General features: G+C 41.0%; 1 protein-coding gene across 1 annotated transcript in view; it reads left to right on the top strand.

Annotated features, from left to right (window-relative positions):
* Positions 1 to 13,159, top strand: part of LOC106059147 (aplysianin-A-like) — a 44,428-nt gene that overhangs the window by 5,372 nt on the left and 25,897 nt on the right. Inside the window, exons 3-4 of the mRNA XM_056014980.1 lie at positions 128 to 364; positions 4,036 to 4,318. Coding sequence (XP_055870955.1) covers positions 128 to 364; positions 4,036 to 4,318 — 520 coding nt within the window. The remainder of the gene's footprint in view (positions 1 to 127; positions 365 to 4,035; positions 4,319 to 13,159) is intronic.

Genomic DNA, 13,159 nt, shown 5'->3' on the forward strand with positions numbered 1-13,159 from the left:
GTAATGTCTAAAAAAAGCTCATATAAAATTGTTATAGTAAATAGAACTAGTCATTCTAGGACATACTAGGACATACTGAGATATAAAATATTTAAAGTTTGATCCAAACTATTTTTGTTTTGGCTAGAAAAATGTGATCGTAAAGTTGACTTGGCTATTGTCGGAGCTGGACCGTCAGGGGCGTACTTTGGTTACATGATGAGGAAGGCTGGTCTTAATGTGGAAATCATTGAGTACACTGATCGAGTAGGTGGGCGCCACAAGACTGAACGCTTGCCTGGGCTAGAAAATGTCCCAATAGATCTCGGCCCCATTATGTACAGTGACCTTCATCAGAGAATGAAGACAATCATCCAAGAACTTGGTAAGTGAACAACCTTTTTAGCAACAAAAAAAAAAAACAACAAGATTTAAAAGTGAGTTTGTGTTATAAAAAAATACTCAGAGAGGTCCCATCAGATCCATCCATGGGCAAGCTATGAACTTATTTTGTATAATGTATTACAATTTAGAATCGCAAGGCTCTGGTTTTCACTTACAAACAAAATTGAACAATCTATTTATCAATAAAGATATTTGTTTTGACTTAACCCCCCTGTGTAAGGCAGCGGAAGGCACGCCACTGAATAAGCAACAGTGTAATTAATTTTGGACCTTTAAAACATTCAAACTTCAACATTGAGGATTATAGCCCCTTACAATCTGTTGTTTTGTTTTGATTATAGCCCTTTACAAACTGTTTGACCAGTGTCAAAAACACAAAAAAAGTAAAGGTTGCGCCAGAACTTAGCTATATCTGAAATATGGTATCGGATTTTTAAGTTATTCTAGTTTCTGCTATCTAAACGTGACGGACGGAAGGACGGAGAGACTACACAAAACTGATATCGGCTTTTCCATTTCGGGAAAAAAAACGAGAAGAATAATCCACAAGTCTTATTTGCTTTGAACAATCTCTGACTCTTACCCCTACTGACTACACCTTCCACCAGTACACCTTCCACCAGACTACACCTTCCACCAGACTACACCTTCCACCAGACTACACCTTCTGACTACATTTTCCACCAGACTACACCTTCTGACCACATTTTCCACCAGGCTACACCTTCTGACTACACCTTCCACCAGACTACACCTTCTTATTACACCTTCCACCAGACTACACCTTCCACCAGACTACACCTTCCACTAGACTACACCTTTCACCAGTCTACACTTTCACCAGACTACACCTTCCATCAGACTCGTTACACGTACTCTTTAAACTTACTGACTACACCTTCCATCAGACTACAATTTCACCAGACTACACTTTCCACCAGACTACACCTTCCACCAGACTACACTTCCAACAGACTACACCTTCCACCAGACTACACCTTCCACCAGACTACACATTCTGACTACACCTTCCACCAGACTACACATTCTGACTACACCTTCCACCAGACTACACCTTCTGACTACACCTTTCATCAAATTACACCTTCCAACAGACTACACCTTCCACCAGACTACACCGTCCACCAGACTACACCTTCCACTAGACTACACCTTCCACTAGACTACACCTTTCACCAGTCTACACTTTCACCAGACTACACCTTCCATCAGACTCGTTACACGTACTCTTTAAACTTACTGACTACACCTTCCATCAGACTACAATTTCACCAGACTACACTTTCCACCAGACTACACCTTCCACCAGACTACACTTCCAACAGACTACACCTTCCACCAGACTACACCTTCCACCAGACTACACATTCTGACTACACCTTCCACCAGACTACACATTCTGACTACACCTTCCACCAGACTACACCTTCTGACTACACCTTCCATCAAATTACACCTTCCAACAGACTACACCTTCCACCAGACTACACCGTCCACCAGACTACACTTCCACCAGACTACACCTTCCACCAGACTACAACTTCCACCAGACTACATTTTCCACCAGGCTACACCTTCTGACTACACCTTCCACCAGACTACACCTTCCACCAGACTACACCTTCCACCAGACTACACCTTCCACCAGACTACATTTTCCACCAGACTACACCTTCTGACTACACCTTCCACCAGACTACACCTTCCACCAGACTACACCTTCCACCAGACTACACCTTCCACCAGACTACACCTTCCACCAGACTACACCTTCCACCAGACTACACCTTCCACCAGACTACACATTCTGACTACACCTTCCACCAGACTACACCTTCCAACAGACTACACCTTTTAACTACACCTTCCACCAGACTACACCTTCTGACTACATTTTCCACCAGGCTACACCTTCTGACTACACCTTCCACCAGACTACACCTTCTGACTACACCTTCCACCAGACTACACCTTCCACCAGACTACACTTTCCACCAGACTACACCTTCCACCAGACTACACTTTCACCGGACTACATCTTCCACCAGACTACACTTTCCACCAGACTACACTTCCACCAGACAACACTTTCACCAGACTACACTTCCACCAGACTACACCTTCCACCAGACTGCACCATTTACCAGACCGCAACTTCCACCAAACTGCACCACTCACCTGACCTCAACTTCCACCAGACTGCACCATTTACCTGACTGTTCCCTTAAAATGAATACACCCTTTCAATGATTACGCCATCTTAATGACTACACCACCTAAATTACACCATCTAAATGACTACACCCTCCCAATGACTACACCCTCCCAATAACTACGCACTCTCAATGACTATAACCTCTCAATGACTACACCCTCTCAATGACAACACCATCTAAATGACTACACACCACCAATGACTACGCACTCTCAATGACTACACCCTTTCATTGACTACACCCTCTCAATGACTACACCATCTCAATGACTACGCCTTCTAAATGACTACCCTCTAAATGACTACACCATCTAAATGACTACAACCTCTCAATGTGACTCTCGGCCTGATTTCTGCCCCCATCTTATTCCACCTGACTCTCTGTTTAGATATATATATTTAGAGTCAAACACTTTCAGCTATCATGCTCTGTTTATATATATATATATATATAGAGAGAGAGAGAGAGAGAGAGTCAAACACTTTCAGCTATCACTCTCTGTATTTATATATATATATATATATATATAGAGAGAGAGAGAGAGAGAGAGAGAATCAAACACTTTCAGCTATCCCGCTCTGTATTTATATATATATATATAGAGAGAGAGTCAAACACTTTCAGCTATCCCGCTCTGTATTTATATATAAATATATATATATATATAGAGAGAGAGAGAGTCAAACACTTTCGGCTATCCCGCTCTGTATTTATATATATAGGCCTATATATATATATATATATAGAGAGAGAATCAAACACTTTCGGCTATCCCGCTCTGTATTTATATATATATATATATAGAGAGAGAGAGAGTCAAACACTTTCAGCTATCCCGCTCTGTATTTATATATATATATATATATAGAGAGAGAGAGTCAAACACTTTCAGCTATCCCGCTCTGTATTTATATATATATATATATATATATAGAGAGAGAGAGAGGTAGTCAAACACTTTCAGCTACCCCGCTCTGTATTTATATATATATATATATATATATATATATATATATATATATATATATAGAGAGAGAGAGAGAGAGAGAGAGAGAGGTAGTCAAACACTTTCAGCTATCACTCTTTGTTTAAATGTTCAAATTGGAGTCTGAGTTTTACAACGTGATCACTGACAGAGAACGTGAAAATTAAACTCTTAGTAGTGTCACGTGATTGTGACGGGTATTGTCTAGGGGATGAATGTTTGAGTGTGCTAGGTCATCAAAGAGAGGGGTCGCCGCTGACTCAGTGTTTGCGTTGAGGTGTCAATCCAAAGTCATTGGGATCGGTTGTGGGCACAATTGTGCTGATGGCTGGCAGACTCCTAATGTAAGTAGAGTCAGGCAGACTCCTAATGTAAGTAGAGTCAGGCAGACTCCTAAAGTTTCATTTTTTTATTGTTAACTTCCTCCAGAGCTTACAGAAGAACATTTCCCTAGCGGCTGGACAGTTCCAGAAGAAACACGCTACGTACTGAAGGGACAAAGTTTCACAGAGAAAGAGATTCAAGATGGCGCTCCACTCCCATACCAACTGACCAAAGAAGAGAAAGACAATCAAGGTCGCCTAGCTCGTTACTATCTGGAGAAATTGACCAGTTATACTGGAAGTGACATGCCGCCCAATATTAGGATGCATCTTAGAGTTCAGCTACAAGACAGTAGAGGACTCCAATATAAACATCTGTATCAATACAAGTAAATCACGTGTTTGTTTTCTAGGTCCTGAACAATCACTCGAGCTAAACAGGGACCTCTACAAATAGACAATTATAAATGTCTCTACAAATAGACAATTATAAATGTCTCTACAAATAGACAATTATAAATGTCTCTACAAAAAGACACTTCTAAAATGTCTCTACGGTTGCACTTTTACACTTGTCTGATATGTACTTTGTGTATCTCTTCTGTGTCTTATCTGTTTCTCTTCATTGTGTCTCTCCACTGTGTCTAAACTATATGTCTCTCCAATGTGCCTCTTCTGTTTCTCTTCAATGTGTCTCTCCACTGTGCCTCTTCTGTTTCTCTCCACTGTTTCTCTCCACTGTGTCTCTTCTGTTTCTCTCCACTGTGTCGCTTCTTTTTTTCTACTGTGTTTCTTCTGTTTCTCTCCACTGTGTTTCTTGTGTTTCTCTCCACTGTGTCTCTTCACTGTGTCTCTTCTGTTTCTCTCCACTTTGTATCTTCTGTTTCTCTCCACTGTGTCTCTTCTGTTTCTCTCCACTGTGTTTCTTCTGTTTCTCTCCACTGTTTCTCTCCACTGTGTTTCTTCTGTTTCTCTCCACTGTTTCTCTCCACTGTGTTTCTTCTGTTTCTCTCCACTGTGTCTTTTCTGTTTCTCTCCACTGTGTTTCTTCTGTTTCTCTCCACTGTTTCTCTCCACTGTGTTTCTTCTGTTTCTCTTCACTGTGTCTCTTCTGTTTCTCTCCACTGTGTTTCTTCTGTTTCTCTCCACTGTGTTTCTTCTGTTTCTCTCCACTGTGTCACTTCTGTTTCTCTCCACTGTGTCTCTTCTGTTTTTCTCCACTGTGTTTCTTCTGTTTCTCTCCACTGTGTTTCTTCTGTTTCTCTCCACTGTTTCTCTCAACTGTCTTTCTTCTGTTTCTCTCCACTGTGTCACTTCTGTTTCTCTCCACTATGTCTCTTCTGTTTCTCTCCACTGTGTTTCTTCTGTATCTCTCCACTGTTTCTCTCCACTGTGTTTCTTCTGTTTCTCTCCACTGTGTCACTTCTGTTTCTCTCCACTGTGTCTCTTCTGTTTTTCTCCACTGTGTTTCTTCTGTTTCTCTCCACTGTGTTTCTTCTGTTTCTCTCCACTGTGTCTCTTCACTGTGTCTCTTCTGTTTCTCTCCACTTTGTATCTTCTGTTTCTCTCCACTGTGTCTCTTCTGTTTCTCTCCACTGTTTCGCTTCTGTTTCTCTCCACTGTGTCTCTTCTGTTTCTCTCCACTGCGTCTCTCCACTGTGTTTCTTCTGTTTCTCTCCACTGTCTATCTTTTGTTTCTCTCCACTGTGTATCTTCTGTTTCTCTCCACTGTGTCACTTCTGTGTCTCTCCACTGTGTCACTTCTGTTTTTCTCCACTGTGTCTCTTCTGTTTCTCTCCACTGTGTTTCTTCTGTTTCTCTCCACTGTGTCTCTTCACTGTGTCTCTTCTGTTTCTCTCCACTTTGTAACTTCTGTTTCTCTCCACTGTTCTCTTTTGTTTCTCTCCACTGTTTCGCTTCTGTTTCTCTCCACTGTGTCTCTCCACTGTGTTTCTTCTTTTTCTCTCCACTGTGTCTCTCCACTGTGTTTCTTCTGTTTCTCTCCACTGTCTATCTTTTGTTTCTCTCCACTGTGTATCTTCTGTTTATCTCCACTGTGTTTCTTCTGTTTCTCTCACTGTGTCTCTTCTGTTTCACTCCACTGTGTTTCTTCTGTGTCTCTCCACTGTGTTTCTTCTGTTTCTCTCCACTGTCTATCTTTTGTTTCTCTCCACTGTGTATCTTCTGTTTCTCTCCACTGTGTCACTTCTGTGTCTCTCCACTGTGTCACTTCTGTTTTTCTCCACTGTGTCTCTTCTGTTTCTCTCCACTGTGTTTCTTCTGTTTCTCTCCACTGTGTCTCTTCACTGTGTCTCTTCTGTTTCTCTCCACTTTGTATCTTCTGTTTCTCTCCACTGTTCTCTTCTGTTTCTCTCCACTGTTTCGCTTCTGTTTCTCTCCACTGTGTCTCTCCACTGTGTTTCTTCTGTTTCTCTCCACTGTCTATCTTTTGTTTCTCTACACTGTGTATCTTCTGTTTATCTCCACTGTGTTTCTTCTTTTTCTCTCACTGTGTCTCTTCTGTTTCACTCCACTGTGTTTCTTCTGTTTCTCTCCACTGTGTCTCTTTGGTTTCTCTACACTTTCTTTCTTCTGTTTCTCTACTGTGTCTCTTCTGTTTCTCTCCACTGTGTCTCTTCTGTTTCTCTCCACTGTGTCTCTTCTGTTTCTCTCCACTGTGTCTCTTCTGTTTCTCTCCACTGTGTCTTTTCTGTTTCTCTCCACTATGTCTCTTCTGTTTCTCTCCACTGTGTTTCTTCTGTTTCTCTCCACTGTGTCTCTTTTGTTTCTCTCCACTGTGTTTCTTCTGTTTCTCTCCATTGAGTTTCTCCACTGTTCCTCTGTTGTTTCTCTCCATTGTGTCTATCCACTGTGCTTCTTCTGTTTCTCTCCATTGTTTTTCTCCACTGTGCCTCTTCTGTTTCTCTCCATTGTGTCTCTCCACTGTGCATCTTCTGATTCTCTCCATTGTGTTTCTCCACTGTGTCTCTTCTGTTTCTCTCCATTGTGTTTCTCCACTGTGCCTCTTCTGTTTCTCTCCATTGTGTCTCTTCTATTTCTCTCCACTGTGCCTCTTCTGTTTTTCTCCACTGTGCATCTTCTGATTTTCTCCATTGTGTTTCTCCAATGTGCCTCTTCTGTTTCTCTCCATTGTGTCTCTCCACTGTGTCTCTTCTGTTTCTCTCTATTGTGTCTCTCCAATGTGTCTCTTCTGTTTCTCTCCATTGTGTCTCTCCACTGTGCCCCTACTGTATCTCTCCATTGTGTCTCTCCAATGTGTACCTACTGTTTCTCTCTATTGTGTCTATCCACTGTTCCTCTTCTGTTTCTCTCCATTGTTTTTCTCCACTGTGCCTCTTCTGTTTCTCTCCATTGTGTCTCTCCACTGTGCATCTTCTGATTCTCTCCATTGTGTCTCTTCTGTTTCTTTCCATTGTGTTTCTCCACTGTGCCTCTTCTGTTTCTCTTCATTGTGTCTCTCCATTGTGCATCTTCTGTTTCTCTTCATTGTGTTTTTCCACTGTGTCTCTTCTGTTTCTCTCCATTGTGTTTCTCCACTGTGTCTCTTGTGTTTCTCTCCATTGTGTTTCTCCATTGTGCCTCTTCTGTTTCTCTCCATTGTGATAAGTACTGTGCCTTTTCTGTTTCTCTCCATTGTGCCTCTTCTGTTTTTCTCCACTGTGCCTCTTCTGTTTTTCTCCACTGTGCATCTTCTGATTCTCTCCACTGTGTCTTTCCACTGTGCTGTTGAAAGAGTTTGTGATTTAGATCAGAACAAAAAGGTCGTGATCTTCAAGAGTCTGTATCAGATAAGAAGAAAAAAAAAAAGGTTTACAAAAGGTTGAAGAGAGTATTTCACTTTGTTTTGTTCACATGTTTGCCATATATTACATTTTAGTATTTTTGTTTTCTAACAGCGCTTCATATATATATATATATACTAGCTTTAATTTGTCCCGGCTTTGCTCGGGTTTTTCTTTCTACAAATAGCCTGCATTTATTCCGTTTGAATACTCAATAATGACGTGAACAAAATGATGATAATTAAAAAAATAAATCAATTCATCTAGTATTTTATAATCAAATCGAACACGTGAATGTAATTGTTTATATAACATTGTTAGTTTAATTTTATGTAGCTCTAGATTTAGAATCTAAACAATTTGAATGCCACAGTAGTCTAGTCAATAAATAAAAACTTTGAGCCTATTATAGTAAAAGACTATACACAATGTGAAGTGAGCTTGTGTTGACCTAGGTGTAATGTGTTGACCTAGATACATTAGCCGTGTTTCATTCATCATAAGTTGCTAAGAGATCTAAATGCGCCTAAGTAAATCTTAATGAAAAAAGTAAATTGAAAATAAAGACTTAAAGTTAAACCGAATCGGTAACTGTAGCTCGTCTTCTTGAATGTAGCTGTAGGCTTCAATGCTTTAAAAAAAAAAAACACATTGGAAAGTAAATTGTATTATGTAAATAGTTTATTAGTTTTAGAATTTGCCTTTATAATGGGCGATATTATGACCTCTGACGTTCATTTCATTTGTATCACTACGCGATATAATTGTGCCGCAAGTTACGGAAAAGTATGTCAAGACCTTTAAAGCTATTAACATTTAGAGCAGGGGTTCTCAACCTGTGGGTCGCGACACCCTTAGGGGTCGATTGACGATTTGCCAGGGGTCGCCTAAGACCATCGAAAATATGGATTGTTTTTGTCTTTTCTTCTATTGCTGTGTGAAGGAGGGTCGCCGCAGAGTGGGGGGTTGTAAAAAGGGGTCACCGAGCTTAAAAGGTTGAGAATCACTGATTTAGAGCGAACGATTTTATGTAAAAAAAATGTTTTGTAAACTCAAATTTGAAGTTAATGTGCATCAAATAATTAAATGAATAGACACGTATTATTATTTTGATGTGTAAAATAACAAAATTATGTTTTTTTGAATGAGAGCTAATTTAGATCTAGAGATTTTCATCTCTGCTGCGCATGCGTGACCTCTCGGTCTTGTCTCATCATTTAGACACGGCATGTAAACATGGCCTAGATTTATAAGATACAATACTTTTATAGAGTTAGGCAACTTTTTTTTTTTTGAGGGTCTTAAGTTTGTTTTAGGGCTACAATACATACACTACGGTCTAAATTAGTACCCAAGGAACATTTCTGCCAAGTTTTATCAAAATCGGTGAAACGGTTTTGATTTCTATACGGAGTACGGAGACATACATACATACATACGCCTCACATTCTACTTTATATATTAGATGTATGTATTTTGTCATAACTCAGGGGAGGTAACTCAACGAAACATGGATGTTTATTTACATCGACTTGGGCGGAAATCGTTAGTCTCCTAATGTCAACATCCTTTTTTTGTCTAGTTTCTGGCAGTGCGCACCTTCTGCACTATCTTTGATGGCGGTCCGCATGGCAGAGTTATAACATTGCCCTCTTCTTAGCACTTTTCGTCTGGAAAAGAAACAGTGCCGTGGAGACAGTTCAGGAGGAGGTCGATCGGTGGAAGCCACAGATGGCAGGAGGATGACATACAAGGCAACGAATCAGAAACGGTCTTCAGGCTTTCATGGTTTGAGTTATCGTCAAAGGTACCGACAGATAAACAGAGGTCTTTAAGGTCCACAGCAGCAAGCTTGGACTCAGACCCAACGTTGTCTTGATCTGTCCGGCTCATCGGGGTACTCGTTGTAGGTACACCAGGAACAAACACTTCAGGCACATAACCGACTTCTCTTGTTTCTTCATTTGTTTCTTTCCTTTCGATTTGGCACATCCCGTTCAGATCGTCGCAACAATCGTTGTCACGTTTCTCGTCTTGAAAGTCATCCATGCAAGACTTAGCCACAACACAGTCACAGACAGCGCTCCAATCCCCAGCGCCTCCATCACCACTGTTTGTGCAGCCACAGTCCTGACCAGGCAACTGCTCCTTCATTAATGAGTCTATTCCTTCTTTCTTTTGCGACAGCATTTGATCACCTTGGTCTATTTGGTCTTCTAATTGCAATACACTTTCATCTACCTTGTTCCACATCATGTTTCTACTCATGTTCCCCATAATGTTCATTTTATGCATCCCTACAGTCCTGGATCTTGCCAATGACCTCAACAATCCCAGGTTCAAATTGATAGGTCTCCGGATCTTCTTCTTCATTGATCAGAGCTTGCCGCAGACGAGCCGTGAGCGTTTCCCTGCTACCGACGGGTTTTAAACCTCGGTCCCGAAGCTCTTGTCTTAGCTCTTTAATTGAGAGCTAATGTAATAGCTTCAAATATGTCATTGTAATCAAAGCCTACCTCCTCTCGCCTATAATCTCACTTCTGACACCAATGTAATCACATAGGGGAGGTAACTCAACGAGACATGGATGTTTATTTACATGGAGACATGACAAACATATAGGACATCTGCCCTGAGCACATCTGCCTTGAGCACATCTGCCTTGAGCACATCTGCCCTGAGCACATCTGCCCTGAGCACTGCATCTTCATCTCGGCTCTAGACTTGGGGGGAAATCGTTAGTCTCCTAATGTGAACATCCTTTTTTTGTGTCTAGTTTTTGGCAGTGCGCACCTTTTGCACAATCTTGAATGGCGGTGTGAATGGCGGGATTATAACAATATATATAGAAACATTTATCACCAGTAATTTTTCCATGATATGATCCATAGTCTCTTCGCGACTGAAGGAGTTAATAGTGCAGCTTTCACTGGAGTCTATTTATAACAACTTCCACCTTTCAATGAAATTTATTTGTGCCATTTGTGACAACATCCGGCTTTCACTCACTGGCGGATCAAGAAGCAGAGCGATGGGGGCGATCACCCCCCCCCTCTCGACCAACTCCACTCTTTCGGGTATATCCTTCTAATATGTTCGCTTACTCGGGGGGGGGGGGCGATCGCATTTAATGTTCTTTCGACTCTAACCCTTTGAGCCGTCCAATTGAATGCGGACATCATAGTTTGTGAACAAAATTAGTTGAATATCTATCTAATATATTGATATTTAAACCCATTTGTATATTATGTCGCACCACACTCTATTCTCAAATTAAATCATTAGTAAATATAAAATGAAAGAGTGGTGGGTGCCAGAAGGGACCGTGGGATAGATGCTCCCCCCCCCAACCAGACAGACCAATACGTTTTCTTTTGTATGTAAGTGAAAAAAACTAAAACATTTTTTGTACAAAACACTCTGTCACTAACATCAGCTACATATTACACAGACTTGTCAACTATGGCGACAGTGTCTATGTACTTGCGTATGAAGTTGTCATTAGTATTGACAGAAAGACTTTGTAGACTTCATGAGAAACTTTGACTTTTAAGAGAAACAATTGAACTCAAATCTTTGTTTCCGAGTCGCCTCTTTCCCAACCTTGACTCCATCTGAGATTTGTCTATTGTATAAATAACTTTCTACTAGAACTCACAATTTATTCTTGAATCCTAAACAAAACATTTTCTAATTTGCTCCTCCCTCTTTTTTTATTTGTTCAGAGTTTTCAATTCTAGTTTCCCACAGGACGTGTTGAACACAATCACAGGACGTGTTGAACACAATCACAGGACGTGTTGAACACAATCACAGGACGTCTTGTTCAAATATTATTTTTTCAGCGGCGAGCTAGTATAAATCATTTTTATCTGTGGAGGGTTATTTTTTTCTTTCCAAGGAACAAATCGGTTGTACTCTGAATACATTGAGGACCTATATATTCATATTGGATTTTTTTAAAACGTAAATACATTCTTCAAAAGGTTCTTAAAAATCAGACATTTTGCGCGTGTCAACATGATTGCATATAGAAAAAGCGTTGGTTCTGTGAGCCTCTTCTTCTGACCATATCAAACCTACTGTCAAGCTTCTTCTTCTGACCAAATCAAGCCTACTGTCAAGCCTCTTCTTCTGACCAAATCAAGCCTACTGTCAAGCCTCTTCTTCTGACCATATCAAGCCTACTGTCAAGCCTCTTCTTCTGACCAAATCAAGTCTACTGTCAAGCTTCTTCTTCTGACCATATCAAGCCTACTGTCAAGCTTCTTCTTCTGACCATATCAAGCCTACTGTCAAGCTTCTTCTTCTGACCATATCAAGCCTACTGTCAAGCTTCTTCTTCTGACCATATCAAGCCTACTGTCAAGCCTCTTCTTCTGACCAAATCAAGCCTACTGTCAAGCCTCTTCTTCTGACCAAATCAAGCCTACTGTCAAGCCTCTTCTTCTGACCAAATCAAGCCTACTGTCAAGCTTCTTCTTCTGACCAAATCAAGCCTACTGTCAAGCCTCTTCTTCTGACCAAATCAAGCCTACTGTCAAGCCTCTTCTTCTGACCATATCAAGCCTACTGTCAAGCTTCTTCTTCTGACCATATCAAGCCTACTGTCAAGCTTCTTCTTCTGACCATATCAAGCCTACTGTCAAGCCTCTTCTTCTGACCAAATCAAGCCTACTGTCAAGCTTCTTCTTCTAACCAAATCAAGCCTACTGTCAAGCTTCTTCTTCTGACCATATCAAGCCTACTGTCAAGCTTCTTCTTCTGACCAAATCAAGCCTACTGTCAAGCTTCTTCTTCTGACCAAATCAAGCCTACTGTCAAGCTTCTTCTTCTGACCATATCAAGCCTACTGTCAAGCTTCTTCTTCTGACCATATCAAGCCTACTGTCACGCTTCTTCTTCTGACCATATCAAGCCTACTGTCAAGCCTCTTCTTCTGACCATATCAAGCCTACTGTCAAGCTTCTTCTTCTGACCATATCAAGCCTACTGTCAAGCTTCTTCTTCTGACCATATCAAGCCTACTGTCAAGCTTCTTCTTCTGACCAAATCAAGCCTACTGTCAAGCCTCTTCTTCTGACCATATCAAGCCTACTGTCAAGCCTCTTCTTCTGACCATATCAAGCCTACTGTCAAGCTTCTTCTTCTGACCATATCAAGCCTACTGTCAAGCTTCTTCTTCTGACCAAATCAAGCCTACTGTCAAGCTTCTTCTTCTGACCATATCAAGCCTACTGTCAAGCCTCTTCTTCTGACCAAATCAAGCCTACTGTCAAGCTTCTTCTTCTGACCAAATCAAGCCTACTGTCAAGCTTCTTCTTCTGACCAAATCAAGCCTACTGTCAAGCTTCTTCTTCTGACCAAATCAAGCCTACTGTCAAGCTTCTTCTTCTGACCAAATCAAGCCTACTGTCAAGCTTCTTC

This window comes from Biomphalaria glabrata, chromosome 17 (genome assembly GCF_947242115.1).
Source record: "Biomphalaria glabrata chromosome 17, xgBioGlab47.1, whole genome shotgun sequence".
NCBI lineage: Eukaryota > Metazoa > Mollusca > Gastropoda > Planorbidae > Biomphalaria > Biomphalaria glabrata.